At 38.3% G+C, this 24,727-nt stretch overlaps 1 protein-coding gene across 2 annotated transcripts in view; it reads left to right on the top strand.

The window, feature by feature from the left end:
• Positions 1-24,727, top strand: part of nek7 (NIMA-related kinase 7) — a 63,848-nt gene that overhangs the window by 20,148 nt on the left and 18,973 nt on the right. For both annotated transcript variants that reach the window (XR_014628119.1, XM_084415922.1), the window contains exons 3-7: positions 3,777-3,914; positions 7,617-7,679; positions 11,135-11,245; positions 15,465-15,573; positions 18,220-18,327. Coding sequence is in view for 1 of the 2 variants with exons in the window: in XM_084415922.1 (XP_084272048.1) it covers positions 3,777-3,914; positions 7,617-7,679; positions 11,135-11,245; positions 15,465-15,573; positions 18,220-18,327 (529 nt within the window). In the remaining variant the exon portion in view is untranslated. The remainder of the gene's footprint in view (positions 1-3,776; positions 3,915-7,616; positions 7,680-11,134; positions 11,246-15,464; positions 15,574-18,219; positions 18,328-24,727) is intronic.

Genomic DNA, 24,727 nt, shown 5'->3' with positions numbered 1-24,727 from the left:
CAGGATCTCCTGCCTTGTTCCCCCCACCACAAAGATCCCCCCCCCTCCAGCACCAACCAACACTACCACCACCACTGCTACTCCACCACCTCTTCAGCGCTTCGGTTGTCCTTTCCTTGGCAGCCGCTGGCAGTGTTGTGCTGTCAGCTCACACCTAGTCTCCACGCTGCTGCCGCCCCGTCCTCCGTCATTCTCTTCCTCCTCCTATCTCGCATCCCCTGTCATACGGCTGCATGTCTGCATTTCTCTTTTTACATTCGTGTCACCAGTGGCCAACCCTCCATCGTTTGCTGTTGCTCCTGTGATGTGTTGTCCCTTTGAGTCATTTACCCAGCATGCTTTGCTTCATCTTCCGTCTCCTCTGACCTTTTTTATTTATTTAACCGAAACGACGGATCTAAAGGCCCATTCACACCAAGAATGATAACTATTTTAGTATCCACACCAATGCACGATAACATTATATTTATCATCAATGTGCTATAGTTTTGTCGTTTTTAAATGCTTGAGCTCTTTAAAGCTGGATGAATTCTGTGCTACTGTTTTATCATCTGGAAAAAATCATTCTGAAAGTCATACCAGCTATCATTTCTCTGTGCCGTTATCGTTACAGTTGTGGTATACACAACTATAGGACTTTCCTCATCTTCCCTATTCTCATAAATTCGAATTCTTTTGTCAGATAATTCTATTCTCATAAAATTAGAACGATTCGTCAAAACTTGAAAGTTATTGTTATCGGTATAGTCATCATCCTTGAAGTGAAAGGTGCGATACTGTTTACTGTTGTTTAGCTAAAGGTTGTAAGCGTAATCCAGTCATTTCAATAGGAATCTGCGCGATTTTGGGAGTTTTGTGTGAGGATGGAAAAGTTCCCCTCGCAGATTTCACTCATGTTCAAGTTGATCTCATGAATTTTCCGTGCTGAGAGAAAAAGCGGTTTGGTTTGACAGTGACTTCAGTGTGAGTTATGCTTTATACATTGCTACGCTATTGACAATAGACTGGCCTTTTTTTTCTTTTTTTTTTGCTGCAAAATTTCGCTGACATTTCATTTCCATCTAATGTGACTATCCTAATGGAAAGCGTTGCATAAAAGTTGTTCAGCATCCCAATTCAAGGCATCCTTGGCCCCTTTCCTCCCACCTCCGTGTGTTATTTTTGTTTTCTCCACTTCCTGCAGAGCGGCAACAAGCCCTTTGAGCTCTCGCCCCTCCTGCAAGCTGCAATCTGTACAAACTGCGTCACGCCGCTGTCGAGTGACCCCGGCGGTCGTGGAGATCCTCGGCTGCTGCGGTTCATCTCGTGTCAGCTCAGTGCTCTAAATTGTGTGACAGCGCAGAGCCACGGATGAGACAAGCTGTCAGTCAGGGCGCCCCTGCTGCCCTTTGAAGGCGAGGCCAGGGGGCAGAAAGGTGCCGCAAATGGCCTGTGAAGTTTACATACACTGCCCACTGCTAAACAGATTACCTCTAATGAAGTGTCTGGAGCTCAGGCCGCGTCAGGCCTAATCCTGGCTGGCAGTGCGTCCCTTCGGCTGCCAAAAAAGCCGCCACCCTCTGGCCTCCTCCCGCCGCTATGCCGGCCTCCCAGGCGCTGGGAGGTGCCCATCGTTAATCAGGCCGGACAGTGCGCGAGCTGACATGCAAATGTAGGTCATTGCATATGTAAATGTGTGATTAGCGAGCCGCATGCCAGAACACATTAGCTCGACTTTGCTCTCAGCATGCGCTTGTCATGCCGCTTTAGAGGCTCATGCTAACATTTGTCAAGCGACCATGTGGGGAGTGAAAGCAATGCCTTGCCCCTCTGCGGACCATCCGCTGCTGACCAAATCAACACGAAATGTATGCATCATCTATGGGGCAATGACGTATAAGAGTGTCTAGAATAAAGAATAGGAAAATCTACATAAAAAAAAAAAAAAGTCAAGTTGTGTGCTCTGTGTATTCATGATGGATTCATATGGTTTTGAAAATTATACTCTTTTCATTAAAAGTTCTTGTGGTGTAACTATTAAGTAAAAAAAAAAAAAAAAAAGTTGGACCACACCTGATTGCACCACATGGTTTTTATTTGGCTGAAAAAGTTTGAAATATAAGCAGTCAAGCAGATATTAATATGTATGAATTCATTTATTTTTATTTAATTAAAATAATTGAGTTAACTAATCAGTGTTATTTTAGCATTGATTATATAATATCTTATTTATTATTTTGAATGACCATTTAATTTTTTCAGTTTGTTTATAATTTTTCATCTTTGAAAAAAAATTTGAATATTTTTTTTTTGAGATTTCTATTTAGCTTCAATTATTTTCATTTTATTTTTAGTACTTTAACTTATTTTATTTCAGTTAGATCACCCTGTCCCCCCACCCCCCACCTAGAAAAACATGAACTTTCCAACTTGCTATTGTTTAAATCATTTTTTTTTTTTTTATTAACCTCTCTGGATTTGACACAAAATTACTAAATGTTGCCAAGGAACCTGGTGTATTTTTATATTAGCTTGATATTGTTACATTTAGTCAGATCCAGCTTTCTCTCTTCGCTGTGGTGGCAGAAAAGAGAGCGCTTCTTGTGCTGCACCAGATGTGTCCCTGGACAAAGGGGCTGAGAGCGTGTTGTCACATGGAAAAACAAGCTACCTCGGTGTGTTAATTGGATGGGGCAATTCTTTGGCTCACACCTTTTTTTTTCCCCCTTAAAGCTGTCAAGTTAAAAAACAATGAAATTCTTAAATTGGTCGCCCCTTGATCTACATCCACCCCTCCGGCATCTAGTCAAGTTGCAGTGCTTCCTCCAACTCATTTATTTCAGTTCAACCTGTTATATATATCAGACAGTTTTACACAATAATGTTGATGGATTTGACAGATCGTCCAAGTATTCTTGTATTGTAAGAAAGACACTGATGCCGTTCACACTGAGCTGTCATTTGTTGCCATGACTGAATATCTTAATGGATGAACATTTCAGAGAGTTGTGTGAAGCTTAAGCTTAACTTGGAACCATATTATGAAAATGCATGCCAAGACTATAAAAAAAAGAGATTTCATTTGTTGACAAGACTACAATTGTGTCATCCTTCCCCTACCGTTGCCATCTTCACAATATAATTTGCCTTCAAGGCCATCTTATGGCCAACTTTGGGTAGTTCGCCATGACATGACATTGCGTTCCACTATCTGTCACCTCCAGTAGCCAGAACGTTTGCGGGATTAAAGTTTACACTCCAAAAGCCTCTAAAGGTCAGGGTGTTAATTCATTTATTTATTTATTTGCTCACGCCATCTCCGAGGGGCTAATTCTGGGTTTTGTTTAGATTTTTAATTTTAGAGCACAAGTGTCAAGGCGCCGCACGAATTCTTGGGAAGAACACTCGGGGCAGTTTGTCACTAACTGGTCCAGCATAAGTCACTTCAGAAGTAGGGATGTCACCACTCGCCTGATTTGTCCAGACAGTATACGGCAAAGATTCATACGGCGTTTTGGATTCAACGTGGATGGTTAATGTTGATTCGTTCCCACACTCTCTTGCCCTGACATATCGCCCTAATGACACCTATCCCCGATGCCCTCGAGAGTTTTCTTACATCTCTTGGCATATAAACAAAAACAATCACGGGGTTTGGCTAGCAATGGCCGATCTGTGGGGACATGTTTGTTTTGTCAAGACGATTGGAAAAGCGCAAAACAAAAGCTGTCTGATGTTCATTTGATGTTCGTTTCTCTTTCTTGAAATGTACTTATTATCTTGTTCTTCATTTCCAGAAAATCCAACAGGATTTGGGCTATAACAATTTAGCCAATTTTGCCATTATAAAGAAGATCGGGAGGGGACAGTTCAGCGAGGTTTATCGAGCTACGTACATACTAGACCATACTCCAGTAGCTTTGAAAAAAGTGCAGGTAAGAACTTCCTTTTGTCATGTAATGTCTTTATGCCCTCAAAAAAAAGAGTCCAATTCTCACGATTCTAGTTGCTTATTAACATGCATATTATTACTAGGATATTGGCTGTTTAATAGTACTCAAAAAGCACATATTAATGCTTTATTCTGCATGACCATATTCTACATCCCTTAATGTTTGCAATTAGGTTTTTAGTGTAAGTTTTAAGTTGGTAAATTTTAGGCCTGGCATTTTAGCTAAATATATTTGCTCTGAAATGGCTTGAAATAACCTTAACATGTCCCTTAAGACATTTAACATTGTGAAAAATTTAAGTTTACATAGTTAAATATGAATATTGGGGTTAAATATTTACATTATATTGACTTGTACCAATTTTGTTAATTACATACACATAACATTGTTAATATTACAAATGGATAATGTTAAGTGTGAATAAGTCTTGCAAATAGCTATATTGTCAATTTTCTGTTGCAACACTTGTTTAACGCTCCGGTACTGTTCACATGTCGGTCAAAAATGACTGATCTATGTATTTTATTAATTTTTTTCAATGAAATGAATGTACTAGATTTTAGTTCAATAATGTTTTTAAATTTTTTGTATTTTTAGATTTTATGGTACTAAATTATATTTATGTAGTAGTTATAATCCATTTATTCTCTTTTTGAGCATAGACTTGAAAATAAAATGTCCTACTTTAGCGGTCACAAATCTCGAATGCTTTGGAGCGTAAACTTAAGTTTGGTCTCTTTTTAAAAACTATAATTGGCAGTTCATTGATGAAGTGAAGTTTTTAAAAAACGAACTTGAATACCATTTTTAACTTTTATAGGAAATATATATTTTCCAAAACACGTTTTACTCTAAAACTGAGACAATCAAACCCATAAATCTAAACAATCTGTGTTCCAAATTAGCTTTCACTAAGAACTTGTTAGGGCGCAGTACCAAACGTTTCCACTAGATGAAATTTGTCTCCCATTCATTTATAATGCTGTCATTTTTGACCGCCAACAGTACAAGTGTGACTTTTTTTAGGATCATTTAACCGTTATGAATCGTCCATTTTTTTTTTTTTTTTTTTTTTTCACACAGCAAGTTCAAAAACCTTTACCAAGTTTCATACCATCCCAAAAACCCAAAAATATTTAGGTCAAAAATGACCGAACAGCACCAGAGGGTTAAGTGTATGCAATAAAATCATTGCAAATATATCTATTAAAACAATAAGTATGCTGTCCAGTCATAGTAAATGATGAAGCGTGAATCTAAACCTTCCAGAGTTGATTGTAGTCCATGTATCTTGATGAACAAGATTTGTTCATCTGAAGGGAAATACAAATACTTTAAATGTACTTTTTTTACAATGCGTAATTCCAAATTAAACAACTTTAATCCAAAGCCGTTGGCTTAGCGAATTTTTTTTTTTTACATCAAGTCGTAAATTTTGCACAACAAAAACAAATGAGATAAAACAGTATTGGGTTGAACGATTGGAAAGCACCAAAACACCCCTTGCATAAAACCGGACTTCAGTGCATTTGCTCAAATTTCATTTGAACAGAAGCCGGCATCTGATTGGCTCTTGTGCTGATAATCATGATTGAATGTGTTTCTTTTCTTGCCATAAACATATTCACAGACACAGCCAGCTCAAAACACAGTTTCCTGTGGATGTGCAAAGCAGACGTGCTGGAAGAAATAATTGGCAAGCTCTAGATTAAAAAGAGCGGTGCCCGGATACCATCGCCTCTGCTTTCCCAACACACACACACACACACACAGCTCCTCCGCCACAGTGGTCGTCTCCCTCACTACCACTGACTTTATTAACACTAATGATGAGCTGAGAAAGAATTGGTATTTTTGTATATGCCATTATAAAATGACAGGTAGTAACACTCTTAACTCGGTGAATATATCCCATAATGCAGTTCATCCATGCAATACTGCCACTTGTTATATTCTTATAGTAGATAAATATTGACTTAAAAATTCAAGCTTTCTTTAAAACACATTTAGAGCTGCAGAAATGTAATATTACTTACATATTGCAATGCAAACTTCAATGAACTTCACTATGATTTTTGCATGTGGTTCAGAGCTTGTCAGGGTGGAAGTCCACTATGGGCAACATTTCCACCTTTTGTGATTAGGATAATGAATATACATGATGTTTCCTGATGCAAATATTGTGCAACCCTGATTGCACGAATGAAGAATGTAATATTTGCTTCAGGGCTAGTTTTACACTCTTTAGGCTAGAAAGTTTTGGTTTGATTTTAGACTTTTGGCCTTGCAATGTTAACATTTCTGTTTGCTGTTTACACTGTGTGCTTTATCATAATCAGGACAGACATGATCAAAACAGTGTTCTAACAGATACATCTAACATGCTGTCAGGATTATCAGCTTTTGATTTTGTAAAACAAGATTGTGCTGTTTTAGAATAAGTTAAGGGCCGTTCACACAGAACGCATCTTTGCGTCTAAAAACGCTCAGGAATGGTTTAAAAAAAAAAAAGCGAGGACCGTGAGGGTATCAAGATTTCTTTTTGAGACGTGATGCTATAACGGAAATAACAGAAATAAAACAGTTGCCATGCCAACTTGCTACTGTAAACAAACGCTTGCCCTGCCTCCGGGGTCTTCTGATTGGTCCGCTGTTTTGGAACTGACATTGATGAGCGGCGTGCGAGATGCTGCAAAAGACGCGAGCTCAACGGTCACACTTTACATAGAAAAACAATGGAAAAGTAGAGCATTGGAATAGAAAAATGCTTTCTGTGTGAACAGAAATTATAAGCGATAATGTACAGTCAGCTGATTTATTATTATCGCAAAATAAATTGTGTTATTAGGATGGTGTTTTAATTTTTTTTTGTATTTTACATAATAAACAAAATATTTAATATATGAATTAAAAGTAAATAAACAAATAAGTTAATGCTAATAAATTATTTAATAAAAATATTTAAAGATAAATACATTTGTAGGTAATTAAATAAATATAAATGACGAGAATTAAATGCGAATAAAATATATATGAATTAATACTAATAAATAAATTAGTTAATTCAAATCAATAAATAAAAGATAAATAGATTAAAGAAAATAAGGAAAAATTAAAAGATAAATAAATGAATATGGGTAAATACATACATCGACAAATATAGTAATTAATACTAATGAATACATTCGCTTAAAAGATCAAAACATTCATTAATACTAATGAATTAAAAGTTAATCCATATTGATTTATCTTTTAATTTGAGTTTCAAGAATAAAGAAAATGTGAAGTGATATGACAGCCATGAAACAATCACAAATAAACTCTATAGCGTTTATTATACAAAAATATTTGCTGTAACTGACCAATCAAAATCAAGTATTTTAAAGAAACATGTAATAGAAATTGGATGAACTAAAAATGAACTCCCATCTGCTTGACAGTTCTCCAGACCATAAACACAGGTGAATATATGAAAACGGGTATGCTTGAGGCAGGAGGGGTGTAGATGTGGTGGGCCAGAGGTTTGGGGGTCCTGGGTTTCAGTGTGACGTACCCCCTCCTCCTTGCCCTACCACCCTGTACTAGTAGCATTTTATTTTTACTTGTTTTTTTTTCTTTTTCCATCTTTATGCCATAACACTCTTTCTCCTTCCTCTTTCTCTCTCCCGTTTGATCTTTTGATAGATATTCGACTTGATGGATGCCAAAGCTCGGCAAGATTGCATCAAAGAAATAGATCTCCTGAAGGTAAGAAACCAGAGAAAAGAGAGACCGACACCATGTGCCGCTATTAGGATCTCTAAAGGTGCCTCTGCCGAGACCCGATACCAGAGAAACACGGTGAGAGAGAGAGATTCAGAGACAGAAAACAATTGATCTGGATTAGACCTTCAGCTCTTTCTATCCGTCTCTCCCTCTTCCTTGTTCTCCTCTCTCTTTCTGTTTAGGCAAGTGCAAAACACGGTCCTCTTTGTGTCGTTCCTCCAGGCCAAGATTGACACTTTTTCTTTGCAGTGCCACAAAATACAGGTTTTATCTTGTTCTGCGGGCATTTCTTTCTTTTTTTTTTTCTGGCTAGCAATCTATTTTATTTATTTATTGAAGATTTTTACATGCCCTGCTAACATTTTGATTGGCCACAAAGCCATGGATATGATCAAATTACATGGTATTTAATTTAAATTATTTTACATTATATTATATTTTAATTACCAAACTGTTTAAAGAAAAAAAGAAAAATTTATTTATCAATCACTAGTTACATTGAGGATGAAGGTAACACTGCAACATTAAGGAAATTTAGCACATTCTCCCATGAATCTTTTGATGTTTCTTAATCTCTATCGTTTGTCGTTCATCAAACCACCTTAAACAGGCTACAGCTCACGGTAGCATAAGCACTAACGAAAGTTAATGACAACACCAATAAGAGCTGATGTCTAGCTGATCTGAGGTGTCTGGCTCCTCTCTTCTCTGTTGTGTTTTTGTAGCAGTTGTCGGATAAGCCTTCCCTTAACACACACACACACACACACACAATTCTCTGTGTTGTCATGTTAATTGCTTCAGCTCCGATTGCCGTCCATTGCCAGTTCTCGTTCCGTCTCCGTCTGTACGCATCTTCCTTGAGACAGCATAATAGCTTCCTTTTTCGCCCTGCTGCTTTTTTATATTCTTGCTCTTTTGTATATACAGTAATAATCAGACAAAAGGGCCGTTCGCACAAAGTGACCCGAAGTCATTACTTCTCTACGAGAGTTGACGAATTGTGTTGACTGTGATGTGGGAGTCCAACTACAAAGTTTTGTGCCTCAAATGAGCATAAAGGGTTTGTCTTTACCCGAATATCATTGATTTTTGAATGATTTTTGGTGGCAACTGAAAGTACAGTGACCTGGCAACCTCCAGCGATAAAATCAATATGAAAGAACAGGGTAGAAAGAAGCAAGTTGGCACTCAGTTCAGCAAGTTCAGGCCCCCTGAGACGCCTCCATTCCCACGGGAGGTGGCGGGTGAAGAGGTCATGTAGCCGGCGAAGGTGACGGAGGTCACCGTTACGCTCCTTAACAACACTTTGCCAACCGAATGCGCTGGGGTCAGAGGCTGCCGCAAAACACTGGCCTCGTTCCTGGTCTTCCTATCATGTTCCTCCTCCTCTTCCTGTCTCTCATTCGCCCCTTTTTTTTGTCTCCTTTACACAATCATTTCTACTCCACTGCTAATGAATTCAGTCGTTATAACCAGCTCACCTCAAGCCGCTAATAAGCCGTTTGCGTGGAACACAGACTCATGCCTTCTACCTCAGTGGACAAAGCTGGGGGAAAATACGAAAGAGTCGCAAATCAAAATAATGAGGGAGACCGGCGTGAGCAGCCCCTCCCAGTTGTATCTGTCTATTTGTTTTTCTGTCACTTTTTAGACCCTCCCGTTTCACATTGTAAACAAAATGACGCTGTTATGCGGAAATTGTTTGGCTTTCTACATTTTTTTTTTTTCGACAGAAATCGCAAACGATTCTGACATACTTGTACCGTTTCCCATTCTGAACCACCCTCTCTTGGTTTCCTGTAATGGATCAATACGGTAATCAGTTTGAAGCACAAACCCTTAATTATATTAACATTCTGACTCATGAGGAATCACTGGGATTGCGAAACCGCTCGCAGAACCCACAAGTGTGAGTCGGCATAATATAATTGTCACTGTAATCTGCCTCGTCGTAAACAGAGGGTTGGCTTAATATTGTTCCCAATGGTAAACGAGAGTGAAATTACAGCGTTTAACCTGATTAAAGTCAACATCGTGCTGCGTTTCATGTCCGCCACATTGGATGTGCCAGCTAAGGGGAAGCAAGAATGGGGATGACACCGCCGGCTGCACTCGCTGCAGCTGTGTGATCCAAAAATACATCTAACGAAAGTCACAGGATGGCGACAGAGGCGCACACGTCCTCCCCTATATCAGCGCGGGGCATGAACATTTCTTTAATAACCCCCTCTGCTGTGTCACAGCGCGTTGCGGGGGCCTCGACACCCTCCCGTTCGCGAGGGCCTTTGCCTGTCTCGCTTCTCATTGATACACTTGTTTCCTTTTATTTTCCACCCCCAGTCATCTTCAGCGCTACGAACCGATCGCAGCTCTTCTACTCATTGACCAACCAACAGGAAACAAGGAAAAGCTGAAGGCTTGGGCTGGGGGATCATGCCGTTCTGCCACGCACTGCTGCTGTCTGGCCTCTAATATTAACATCAGCCATAGGATTCAATACGTTTGTTTTCTTCTGTTTATTTGCCTTGTTTGCTAAGGCAAGCGTCGGTTTTACTATAGCTCATACTTAAAGGATGTGAACAAACCAATCGCCTTTAGTATTAAACTTTGGAAGTGAATGATAGCTTAAAGCATGTGGCTTGAGGTGTGCTATTATGTCTGATATATATACATTTTCACCTGGTTGATGATAAAATGCTGGAAAAATCCCTTAGACTCGCATTAAGGGAGGGACCTGAGCCATATGTAGAGACTTGAGGGTGGGCTTTTTTACTTTGGACCTCCCAGAAGACTACAGACAAACTTAAAACGATGAACATGTCTAGTTGCAAAGTTTATGCATATTAATAATACAATTAATAATAATAATATGTACGTATGTAGATTTGAATCTTTTAATCATTTTAATATTTAATCTAATATTACCTAAATAATTGTATTTTATATATATATATATATATATATATATATATATATATATATATATATACATACATACATACATACATACATACATACATACATACATACATACACACATACACACATATATACACACACACACACACACACACACTCTCTTAATAATGTTGTGTATGTATAATTATATTAAAGTGCATACATTTTATGTACACATCTCACTCGCACAAATATTTGTTCATAAATATACATGCACACATTATTGGACTGATATAATTTTTTAATATTTATGGTTGTGCCACTGTTGTTATTTGTGTTCCATTCAAGTCGTTTGGTTTTGAAGACACCAGTGTGCCTAAAACACTAGACAATAATGTCACGTTTACCTTCATACAAGCATCTGCTGTGGTTTCTGCCGCCTTCATGTTTGCAGGCTTTCCTGACCCACAGAGTCTTGTTAATATTTAAACAGTCACTGACACACTGTCTTTTTCCTCTGTCCCTTCTCTCCACAGCAATTGAACCACCCCAATGTAATTAAATACCACGCGTCATTCATTGAAGAGAACGAGCTAAATATAGTACTGGAACTCGCAGACGCTGGGGACCTCTCACAAATGATAAAGGTAAGGACACATGCCGATTTGTCAGCAGTTTCTTTTTTCCCCCCCCCTCAGAGTATTCCCACCACCCCGGCTGCTAGACGGCTGAAAGGAGGTAAAATGATCTGCACTACGACCACGTTTTTGGGATCCCTTTGGCTCTGTTACAAGAATCGTATTGTTTATTAGAATCATGTAGCTTCCGCACGTTCGATACGCTCAGCCTTCCCGTTTCCTCCTGACAACCCCTGCAACTCACATCTACAACCTGATGCTCCACATTTAATGGTCTGCATGTAAAACCCTTCGCTGCCAAATCTCCACCCGCATAAATCATTCCCGGCGCAAACAAAGCGTTTGCAGAAGGATTGCGTCTGTAAATGAGGAACAGGACGGATTAGTATGAAGACGCCTTCGACATATGCATCATAACGCACGCTTGTGCAAATATCCTGACCGTCAGCTACTTCGGTCTGCTCCACTGCGCCGCTGGATTTCTCAGCCCTTCTGCTCAGCAGCGCTTTAATTAGTTTTATTTTTTTATTAAACAATGTCACTCCAAAGGTGTATAGCAGGGCTAATCCCCCCAGCATTGTACGACCGAACATTGAGCCATATGTAAAACAGAGGGTCCGAATGCATAAATTTTACTTGTTTTTTATTCTTTTTGATTTTTTTTTTTCCCATCTCAGCCCCCTCCTCAATGCTCTGTCCATCTCGGAATTCAAATGAAATCAAATGGCCCCTTCATTTGCATGCACTTACAGAATATTGCATGTGCCGTGTTTGCTTTTTAAAGGCACAGAGGGGGCTGCCGCTCTCCCTCATTGACATCAAACAGCCCTCTGATATGCAAATAGAAAGGCAAGGGAAGAATAGATCCACCGGCTTTGTTTGGATGTGGGCCAAGGTTTTCTGGGGCTCGAGCCCGCTCGCTCACCGCCGTTCTGATCATTTCTGTGAAGCGGTACAAGTGCGGACGAGGCTCAAAATAGGCGGAGTGAGCATTCGCACAATGAAGTAATATGTCGCGCTGAAATAACCTCTGTTTTGTTTCGTTAATCAATTCCCGACCCCTTTTAACTGCCTTGACAAGCAGGTTTACTTCATTGCCGGTGTCTCAATTATTGAGACTGCATGTGAAAAGGTCATAATTACCGAGCCATTTTGCCTAAGCAAGCTTCATTCTGTCTTAATTAATAGCATAAAGTCATATTGGTTTCTGCTTTGAAGCAAGGTCATGCACTCGCAGACCTCATCCAGACTAAACCGACCGCACTGGATGACACCGTACTAAAAGCTTTGAATCTTTTCAGAATTCTAAAGACATATCATTTGATGCTGTATCACACCGTTTTAGGAGGATAAATATCTATTGGTTTTATTAAGTACTATTCAGAATTGACGACGAGGCTTAAACTTTTTTTATTAAAACAAACGTTGCTCTTTGAGGTGGAATTGGTCAAACCAATTCCAAACACCCTCGAAATCTGTTTAAGAGATTAAATATTCAGTGTGGTTTCAAAAAGTACAGAGTTGGAGTCGGATTGATTTAGACGCCTTCGCATGATTATGGCAAAAATCATTATTGTCGATTATTCCCTTGAAATTGTAATTGCGATTTATTAATTACGATTATCACTATTTGCATTGAATGATGTTTTGAATAGCTTTATACCATTGATTTGGATATGGCCCAAGTCCACAGCGCTCCGATTCTCCATCTTCATTGGTTGATTATCTGTTTAACAGTCTTTTCTAATACGTTATTAGATAGAGCTGTTATACAAAGTAGACAGGTATGAGAAAATATCAGCCTTTGCCATGTGGTTGATGCCCAATGTCGCTAGCTGAGCAGAAATACCATAATAATGTTTCACTTGGTCCCTTCAAAGTGATGTTGGATGTTGTAACTGTTGAGAGCTCCATCTATCACTGTTTTGCATGTTCGAAGAGTTAGTTTGTGGAGTAAATATATAGACTCTAATCTGTGTGTTTACGCGGCTTTTTAAAAATGGCGGGTGCTGGTGTTTTGCGTATGTTCGACCAATCAGCATACACTTAAGTGCTGGTTTCTCTGAAGTATTCGTGATTCGCCTCTCACAACGTAACATGCTCTAAACACACCTCTTAAGCACACAGAATAATGTAAGTGGAATTTTGTTTTGTAATCGCGGCTTTGAACCATTACGTAATCATGGCATCCGTAATAGTAATTGCGATTAGAAATTCGATTAATTGTGCAGCCCTAGATTGATTCTTTTGTAAAATCTTATTTTGTTACTTTTTAAGCATTCATTTAAAATCATCAGGGATTTACAACATTTTAAAACCCTTGCATTGGATATTGCATCCGATCTATGAGCAAATAGTTTGTTTGAGTTCGTACTTTTAAATGAATCGGTTGCTTCGCTTCACAAATTCATTAGAGTTGTTCTAAAAATATAAAACTAGATTGAAAATCAAGTCAAATTATCAGTGCTGAAACTAAAACGAATAGTTTAATATGGCTTTAGTGAATTTGACTACGCCATTGAGACAATTTTCTAGCGATCCATGTTTTCACTTTTATACGGTAGGGGGCGCTATTACGCATCTACTAAAAGAGTACAGGCAAAGAAGATGCAGAAACAAGTGATAAAAGCATTGCTTATGCACATGTAAGCTAATGTGATCATCAAACATTAAACGGAACATAAATCAAAACTGCCTTACATTACCGAATAACATTACCGAATACCGAAGAACCCATGAAGAGGTATAGGACTCTCCAAACTTTGGGGGTGTTGATGGACTCGATCTACTAAATCTATCTACTAAATCGACAAAAAAACGGTTTTCTCAGCTTTTTGTTTAAAATGTTGCTTTTTTATGAAACTTATCCAACATTCAAGTCTTGATAAAAATAGAATGCATGAAGCTAGAATAAAATGTTTTTGTTTTTTTAAATATAATTGAAAAACGTATGATGACCGTATGCGGTGATGTATCTGTGACAGTAACGACATGGTTACAAAATGTGAAGGCTTTGTTACAAAAACTGTAGACATGTTACAAAACATTTTTATATAAAATAAATGCTGTTCTTTTGACCTTTCTATTCATCAAAGAATCCTGAAAAAATGTGTCACTGTTTTTTTTAATATTAAGCAGCTCAACTGTTTTCAACATTGATAATAATAATAATAATACATGTTTTTTAACCATCAAAGCATCATATTAGAATGATTTCTGAAGGATCATGTGACACTGAAGACTGGAGTGATGATGCTGAAAATACAGCTTTGTCATCACAGAAATAAATGACATTTAAAAACAATTACAAATTGTAATAGTATATATTTCACAATATTACTGTTTTTACTGTATTTTTGATCAAATAAATGCAGCCTTGGTGAGCGTAAAAGACCCCTTTCAAAACCATTAAAAATCTTACCGACCCCAAGCGTTTGAACTGTGCAGAAAGTTGAAGCTTGACAAAAGATGGATGATAGATGGATAAATAACATGTTTACCATTTATTTCGAAGTAAAATGAATAAAGTGACATGCTCTTAAAGGGAAAATAGTGATACTACAAGAAATAGTCCTCTTAAAGGCATATACCGTAAACTATCACTGTCTCTTTAAGGTAGTGCTGGACTACAGCAAACTCGTCTTGAGCATCCTTTGTTAAACGTACAATATTGACTTATTAATATTCAGTATCGACCGATAGAATCTGAAATATCAGCAAACAAATGTTCAAAATATATTGTGCCTCCATAATGTAAAGATTATGCTGACTTTATCTAATTGCCCTCTGTCAGACTCATTGAGATGTTTTTCAGTGCTTGTATGCCGTAATCATCCTAAGCATGTGTGCATCTTGAAAGTCTCCCCAAATGTTTGTTTCCCCATGAGCCTCCTGCTGTACTCACAAACTTCAGATGTTTTCCATTGCCGTTACTTCAAATGAAAAGGGAAGGAAAGTTTATTGAGGGGTTTCAATCTAGAGCCTGCATCAGATTATAGGCAAACCCAGAGCCCTTCACATCCATGGTCACTGCTTTAAACCTACCAGGAGTCCATGCTGAGCTTTTGGAACATTTTCATCTTAAGACCTCTTAATATCCTTAAAAACTGTCAGTTGAGCTGTTTGAGTAAAATGTTGATGTTCTGGGTTAACGAAGATTGCATGTGTCTATGAAAAGTCTGTGCCGCCAACATATTTATTTATTTATTTATTTGTTTATTGCCTGCAGCATTTCAAGAAACAAAGACGGCTGATTCCCGAGAAGACAGTATGGAAGTACTTTGTTCAGCTGTGTAGTGCACTGGAGCACATGCACTCCCGCCGCGTCATGCACAGAGGTACACACAAATCCAGTGACATGAACACAAAGAAACAGACTTTTTAAGGGCACATATTCTACATTTCTGTGACATTTTATTGCATTCTGTACTTTTTTTGTGTCATAATTTTAAAGACGTTAATGAAATATCACCCACCAAAAAGGTTGATTTTTCGATCAATGGTGTAGCTACGTATGAAGCACACAAATTTGACTAACCAACTTAAACCCACTGCGAAATATGCATAGGAAAATCTTTTTCAAAATTCTTGATTGCATGGATTCCTATTAAAATTACTTTATGATTTTTTTTTTTTTTTGCCCACAAAAATTTGATGAACAGCGGTAAATGTGACCCCACCTTTAGAGTTAAAATAACTGCTTCTGTACCTTTAAGAACTATCTATGTAAATGAATGCGTTATAATTGGCTGACTGCCACAAACTCACACTGATGTTAATCAGGAAGGACTGATTTGATAAAGTTGTGAAAAACTTGATAGATTTTGATATGTAAATATGTTAATGCTCTTGTGGAGGAGCAAAATTATTTTGACTAGTCGTTGGGTTGTGTGAATAACTAGTTGACTTATCAAATTAAAGTCTGCATAAAACGGATGTTGCGATACTCTTGCCTTCCCTATTATGACGTATATCCGAGTGAAATAGCTTTTCAAACAAGAAAAAATGTAGGACGGGACTTAATTTTGTCCATCGGGAATTGAGTAGGTGGCTGGATGATCTTGTGAGTGACCGGTTTCATTGTTACTTTAAGGAACTCTCTTTAATTAGATTTATTTTAGGTTCATCTGACCCCTATTGTACAGATTTCTTAAGGTTGAATTTCCATAAGATGCATCCTTGTGTTGTTAGACACAGCTAGACAGAGTGACACTGTTAAAACTACAGAAAACTACAGAAAATACATAAACTACTAATCAAATGTTCAGCTGTCGGATGACTAGTCGAACATAATGATGTATCACTAATTGGGACATCATTGACACCACACTACATCATCCTTGTGTTTTATTGCATATTATGAAGAAAAAAGTTCTCATCTGCTTCTCATCAGCTCTGAGACGAGACTCTAAGGTCTTTGCTATTCACAAGCTTGACCAGACACACTGCCGAGCGCATTGCATCATCCTTTTGCCATTTGAAAACAAGCAAGATGACGCAACTGTCCATAGCGACCTGAGACTGTCTTCCCCAGTTCCCATGTATTTATGCAACACTTGTCGAAGTATTGTAACATACGAGACTCGTGTGAGTGTATGTTTTCGATAAAGGTTACAGTAGGCCGTGGGTTTACATTCAGATCCTTTCCCTTGTTGATTGTAAACTCCTGTGGTGGGATTTTTCACAGCGCTGGCAGTCAGTTCAGATCTTGTTCTTCTTAAGCACCTGGCCTATATGTATATGTTACTGTTGGAAAAGTTCATGTCCAGAGGTGTCTGACATCAAACACGAGCACATGCTTCCTGCACCGTCATGTCCCGGCTGGTCTCTTTGAAAGTCATTTGAGCCAAGGTGATGCGTAATACCTTGCTAATGGTAACCTTTCCGTTAACCTTTCTTAAATGTTTCCTAACATTTATGTAGGCCGTTTTTGTTTGCTTTGTGGATCTGAATGAAATGTTTCTTCTGTCCGACTGGTGTGATTCTGTTTAGCATTAACAGGATCAACAGGTTCCTGCTGATTTGTTCAATGCTTGTCATTCACAAAGTTTTCATACTTGTAGTTTAGGACTTAGTGGAAAAAGTGCTGTGTTGCCACTGAAAGTTTTATTATTATCGATCATCCATTTTTATGCCTTGAAAACCTAAATGTTTGCTTATCTGTAATGTTCTACTTTGTCGCTGCACATTGATTTGCTGATTTGAAGAGATGATGTTATCTAGCTGTGAGATTATTGAAACCGTTAGAATGTAATCCAATTTTATTTATTGATTTACTTTAAATTTGTAGCACTTGTTGCAAATTCTGGAGAAAAATAAGAAGTGGAATTGAACAAAAAATGGAAGAGAAAAAGAGAAATATATATATTAGTAATTAGGTCATGTATTTTATAAAAATATAAAAAAATACAAGTAATTATATAATGTATAATATTTATATATTATTGGTCAATGGACCCAGGGTCATTGTTATATTATTATATATTATATTTATATAATATAAAAATAACAGTACAAATATACATTTTTCTTGAAAATATGAAAAATTTTCAGAAAAAAAATCCCCCATTTGAGGCCATTAAAAATGTGGCAGGTCACATAAGATCAGAGCTACTCACACGACTGGACCAGCAGGAAAACATAATTGAGTCTTGTCATTGGAGCTAAATAGGGGTGTAATGGTACACAAAACTGACGGTTCGGTATGTACCTCGGTTTCGACTTCACGGTTCGGTACAGCACAGCAGGGGGGAGCATACTAAACATAAAATTGTTTCTTTAATTTTAATTGTATTGAATTAACAATCACAATTAACATAATAATTGTTTCTTCCAGTCAGAGTACAGTGCTGCCAGCTCAATTAACCTTCATTTGACCATATTTATATCTGCCCACCCCTTCAAAAAAAGTGCCGACATTTTTAAAAAGGCCATGTATTTTAATGATGGTCAGTCACTAAAACTCACATTTACTCCCTCCACAGACATTAAACCCGCTAATGTCTTCATCACAGCCACTGGGGTGGTGAAACTGGGCGATCTGGGCTTGGGACGCTTCTTCAGTTCCAAAACAACCGCAGCTCATTCTCTAGGTAAGTGCTCCTCCCTACAACCACCTTGTCTGTTTCCTTATGTCCTTTGTGGAAAATGTAAAAATGAGGATTGAATGCATCGGAAAGGACTTTTAATTACTCAGTAGGGCCCGGATGCGTTTCATTAGGGCTGGCTGTTAGCAGAACCATGTGTCTTATAAAAAAGTGCCTTTCCGACGGCCCCTGGGGCCAGTTGAGAGCAAAGCGTGCCAGTGGCTGTATCCATTTCATTGAGCAGCTTGGCCTTTCCTGTTGCCTTGACCCCACGTCCGCGCTCCACACATATGATGTCTGGATGAGTACAGGATCTTCAATCCCTAACGATGCTAGGCTAGGGCACCCTATGGTGACACAGCAACTTTTGGTTGAAGTTGCCCGAGGAGGTGCAGTTTTAACACGCCGTATATTTGAGATGACCTGTTGTTTAAAATCTCATTTCAAGAGTAAACAAATTTGTTAACAGCTTGTCTTCTGCTTTATAGACAGTGGTATTGCTAAAAAAGTTTTTTTTTCACCCTCAAGGTCAGAGTTTTTGCTACATTTTAGTATAAAATATCTTAAATAATTTTTCTCGTCTAATCCACTTTGATTCACTGGGCTTTAGGAGACATTGAGAGTCAATTATTTATTGATTGATTTTAATGACACTGTTAAATAGGGGTGTAACGGTACACAAAACAAATGGTTGGGTACGTACCTCGGTTTTGACGGTTCGGTTCAGTACAGCAGGGCAGAGAAAACTTAACATAAAATTGCTTTTTTTTTATATTAAACAGTGGTTTACTGAACAAACTCTTAAAATGAATTCAGTTCTAATTGAAAGTTTCTTGTATGCAGTAAAATATTTAGGGAGCCCTTACTTGCACATTACTATAATATTAAAAGTTAACAACAGGGCCCAAACTATTAGCCTAAATTCAGTTGCTATTTATTTTCATTTTTTATAATAATCAACACTCAAATAATGAATTGTATGCAGACATGTAGACTGCACATAAGGCAGTTTCTGCATTAACTTCTAAATTTAATTATGTTTTTACTCCAATTCGTTGTTGAAATCTAATAATTTACACACTGGCTGTCATTTTCATGACAGATATTTTAAACATACATTAAATAATCAAGACATCACTAACAGGTTAAGTAAAATATAATTAATACAGGCTAATATAGTACATATATTTAGCAAAAGAGACCAAAACAAGCTGTGGATACTGAATGACTTGCCTGAGGTAAATGTAATGCTAAGTGAGATATTGTTTACAAGCTGTTTTTCCACCGTTGAAACACTGAGCGATTACACGAGATATAATACGTTTCAGTAAGTTGTCTGTACTGTATCTTTCAACATATGTTCATTCATGTTTATTAGGAAGAGATGATCGCGTTCACTCTGCGGATTAAACTGAGGTGCCTATACAGTGATGTCACACCACCACGCTGAAGAGCGTCAAAACGGCATTTATTGTTTGAATTTCGTGATAAAATGGGCATAATTTGAAAAATTACACTTTGTTTCTTATATAAAAGGTAACAAAACGCGGTGCTTATTGAGATTATTGGTGGTTAAAGGTGGTGGTTAGGCTATAACGAGACACATAAGACACTTGCGGGACGAATATGTGTACCGTTACACCCCTAATGACTATTTAATCAAATGTCAAGGAAGAAAAATTAGTTTTGTGACATAAGTGAGGTCAACCTCAACTATGGGCTGGGCAGAAGGGGGCGGGGTGTGTTCGGTACGCCACGACGTACCGTGGGTTGGTGTATCGCGTTTTTTCGGTTCGGTTTGAATATCGTTACACCCCTACTGTTAAATATAATCTTTAAAAAATATCTCAAAATAAATTTATATTTTTTCATACCGTACATTTATAATGCTGTAATGCTTAAATTCATTTGTAACACTTAAACAATTGGTTTTAGTTATTTAAATTTTAATTTTAGGCCAAATCTAAAAAAATAATAAAGAACCCAAACCATATCTAGGGATCCAAATATCACAGAGACGCTTTAGCATTATGCTAGTAAGTTTTGGTCGGTCATGTCAAACTCATATTTTATTTATAAAATGTACAAATGTACTTAGTATTAATATTATCATCATTTTTATCTAATTAAGCTTATTGGACTTCTATTTCTGCATTTACAATTATTAGGCTATTCCTGACAGGTTACAGTAAACAACACAATTAGCACACCAGAATAGATTTAACTATTGTCTTGTATTCACAAACTACGATATGAAACAGAATATAAATGGCATATAAATGCATTATGTATAGGTAAACTATGCATCTGTGTAGGAGTATAAAATGATGTTTTATGTCAACGTGATGTATGAGGAAAAAACCTCAAGTTCGCAGCATGTCTTGCATTGCATACTTTCAGAATTCACCTTTACTGAAAACAACACTGTGAGTCAGGAAACGCATGCATCTGAAAACCTGAACTCACAGCGCCCTCTACAGGATTCTTCTCTTCCTCATCTCAGAATGAGCTACAATCTCGGCGAGGGCTTAATCAGGGCTGTCCTTAATCATGTCTTAATGGCGCCTGCGTCACCTGGGAACCGACCACATCATCCATTCGCACCTGCTCCTGGGGCCGGTGCCACACCATATCATTTACAGACTGCCATGTTAGGGATCCCTAACAAGGCTTTTTTAGGACCCCGACATGATTTATAACCGTTAATACATTGGTGTATCGTACCACCGCAGTTGCACTTGTCTTTTGTAGAGTTATCTACCTAGCCACTTCCCTACCTACTTATTTATTTATCCGAGCGCCTGAAATTCTTCTCTCGGGATGTTTTAGTATTGACAGTATGAATGTACAAACGAGCATAAAGACACCCAGGTAGATAGTGTGTGTGTGCGCGAGAAATAGATAGACTCCTGCGGTTCTGTCACCTGTCCCGTAGGCTCCGGCTCTCCATACGAAGGCTGAAGGTTGAACCGTAGCAGGGTATGAAATTCATGAGTGTCTACATGGCAGGTTAAATTCACCCATGGGCAAAGAGACCTTCGATCTGTGTGTCCCTCAGGGGCGAGCAGACCAAAGCTTCCCGTTCTCTCTCGCTCCTCGCAATATCGCTCCACCTCTCCCCCTCTTTCGCTTCTCTCCCTGCATGGGGGCGGTTTAGGGTGGAGGGTGCAGGGTTTCTTCGGTACGGTTTGGGGGTTGACAGTTCAGCCTGTAATGAGACAAACCACCACGGTAGAACTCTGGGATGCACGTTGGATGGAGGTCCGGGAAGTGCCGTTCCACGGCTGTCAATTCTTCTCTTAAGAAGCCGATCCCTAGCCTTTTAACTCCGTCTCCGAGTGGCTCTGCAGCCCACAGATACAAACAAAGCGAAAGACTGAAAGAAAGGAAGATAGCTCATCTTTACTTTTCCTGCCAGAGGCTTCCTAGCCTTTAAATTAAGCAGGGTAATGAGCTGAAAGGGAGGCTTTTAAAGAGGAAATCGGAACAAAAGAAAGTCGGGGAGAGAAATAAGAATATAATGGATAATTAAAATAAGGAAAAGGAAGCTAATCCTGAACCCTCGTATTCTGCAGTTAGCGCAGAGAGCATGTTAATTACATGCTAGCGTCTTATCCAAGGGTTTTGAGGTGATGGGGTGATCTGTTCTGACTCAGAGGTCTGAGGAGTTAACGGGACCGAGCGGATTTTTCTGTTAATCCCTCACTTCGCACCGTTTACACGTAATTAAGCATGTTTGTGGATTCCTGTGTAATTAGCGTACCGTTGAGAGTCTGTGGTAATCTCTTCTCTCTCTGTTTTGCCGTACAAAAAAGGATCTTGGCCCATTTCTCAAAGAATGCATTGTAATGTCATAATTCATAATAATGGGAATGAATCCCAACGCGACTTACGATTTATTTGCATGGCTAAGTAATGCACTCATAATTTGACGTGTTGTCGGAGTAGTTGCTCTGTAGCTCTTGGCTATTATAAAACTATTAGCACGAAAGAAGATCCTTTTCAAGTCTCTAATGATGGATGTCGATGCACTCCTTTGAAACAGCACAAATTTGATGACCATTTAATTTTTTTTTGCTAGTTACGCATGTGATGAAGAGGTCAGTTTCTATGTTGTGTTTCAAGGTTATATCTCCAACATTTTTTAAAGTAGTTTAATAGGGGAAACTTTTCAAATAGACCAATCGTAAGTTCATTCTCGCAAAAAGTGTCAACACAAGTTGATTTTTTTCAAAATATTGGTCTGTTTTTTTTAGAATCCCAAGCAACCCAGTATAGCAACACTGGCTCGACCAATAGCATGCGTTTGGGGGCGGACCTATCTGTTTGTTTGACCAGTGGCAGATGAGTTTTCAAAACATTTGTAATCTTTCTTTTTTTGCAATTCTAGTTTTCTAAATTCCCTTCAGCTTCACAGATATATTTAGGAATACACAACAGCATATATTTCTACCATATTGGTTATCGAACAATATTAGAGGTTTGTTGGATTTTTCTTCTTTAATTGTACATGCTCATTTTGCCTATTTTTACACTTCGATTAGCTCGATATCATCTTGGTAACATTTACTTGGTTAATCCTTTAAATACATAAATCATCCCTAGGTATAATCGCAAATTTATGACAATTGAAATCAATAATATTGACCAATCAGATCCCACCGATGCCATTTGGAATTTCTCATAGGCCAACTCTCACCATCTGTTTGACTTTCCTCTACTTTTATAAAAGAAAATGCTTTTAACGTAGGTCTATTTGACACTGATTGCATCATGGGGCGAGACAGTAGGAGGGAAGGGCCACGTTTTCACTTGTGTTTTTCTCAGCAAGTGTTTCAACTTCAGCCCTGCTACCCGCCCAAACATTCTGACGTTGTTCAGTGTCAAGACGTTTTGCTTTGGCTCTTGTTCTCGCCACCTGAGACTTCTTAGCGCTTTGTCACATCTGAGCTGTTTGTGCCAAGGCTAAACTTTCGTAAACTGCGAGCATTTGTCAGAATGTTTTTTTTTTTTACTCTATTCTTTTTTTTCTTATTTACCCATCCCCCCCTTTCTATCATCAATCTTTCACGGTGGATGGCTGGTTGGCCACAGTCACTGAGCAGTAAAGAGCTTGTCACGGCTTCAGGGAGTACAGCGCAGGGAGTTTGACTGGCCTCTTGGGTCCCGCTCTTCTGCCTGATGGCTATTAGTCACTGCCAATTACCCACAATTCTTTGCAGGGCCACAGACTAAGCGACCTGACGCTCTGCTCAGTCTCACGTCTGTCACGGTGCAATTCGCAATGGCTTCCAACATGTTCGACATCATGGCACGTAATTTGTGTTTACCTCTGGCAGGTTTCCCAAACATTTCCACTGTCTGCCATTGGTTGAGCAAACAGATAGTTCCACCCCCTTCTCACTCTATTGGTAATATAAAAAAAAATACACAAATGACCAAGACCAATATTCAAATGGCAAGACCAAACCAGTATGTGTTGGTGGTTAGCCGTCATGCATGAGCCCTGTGCTACAGTGTGAAATCATCAGATAGGACCTCGATTTTCCTGTGCAGAACTGGTAAAACCATCGAAGACAGTTTTGGTACAGTGGCTGTTTGGGGTTTATCGAATTTCAAAGACAATCCAACGTACAAGAGTGGAGAAAGAAAAAAACACGAGTGAATTGATTAAAGTTTCATTTGGCCGTGTTGAATGGCTTCTGTTGTAAATCATTGAGGTTCTTTTATAATGAGAGGTGAATGAAACATTTTAAATCTGCTCGAATGTAAGCTGAGATTTTCATTCCCCAAAACACACTTTGCAGTCCCCCCAGATCTCTAAACCACCTACATACGTTCATGAACATTTACAGCACCAGGCTCCATCTGTAAAAGTTGCTCTACTTCTAATATGAACATCAAACTTCTACTGTTCCCAAATTATACAGGTTTTGTTTATGTTAATGTAACATCATACATTGAATGCTGTTTTATTTCATTGCCATTTAGAACTGTAAGTGCTGATTTACTGCTCAAGAAACGTTTCTTACTATTATCAATGTCAAACAAACAGTTGTGTTGCTTAATTTTATTCACGATTATTTGACAAATAATTGAATGTTCAAAAGAACAGCTTTTATTTTTATTTCGTAACATTATAAATGTCTCATTGCCAAATAAAAGTGTTAATTTCTTTCAAAATTGACCCGCCTGTAGTGTACAAACTGTTCAAATGTGTTTTCCTCCACACTGTACACATGCATCACTGAGTTTGTTGTTAGTAACCTCTCTTTAGTCATCTAAAACTCCTCAGTCTTAAACCTTTGTCAATGAAGCATCCATGGATGAACTCCTCGCATAGCAAACCAGACAGCCTAACTCTCTCTCTCTCTCTCTCTCTCTCTCTCTCTCTCTCTCTCTCTCT

The sequence above is a fragment of the Rutilus rutilus genome (assembly GCF_951802725.1).
Source record: "Rutilus rutilus genome assembly, chromosome: 8".
NCBI classification, from domain to species: domain Eukaryota; kingdom Metazoa; phylum Chordata; class Actinopteri; order Cypriniformes; family Leuciscidae; genus Rutilus; species Rutilus rutilus.
The sequence above is the reverse complement of the archived record's forward strand: the minus strand, read 5'-3'. Positions and strand labels throughout refer to the sequence as shown.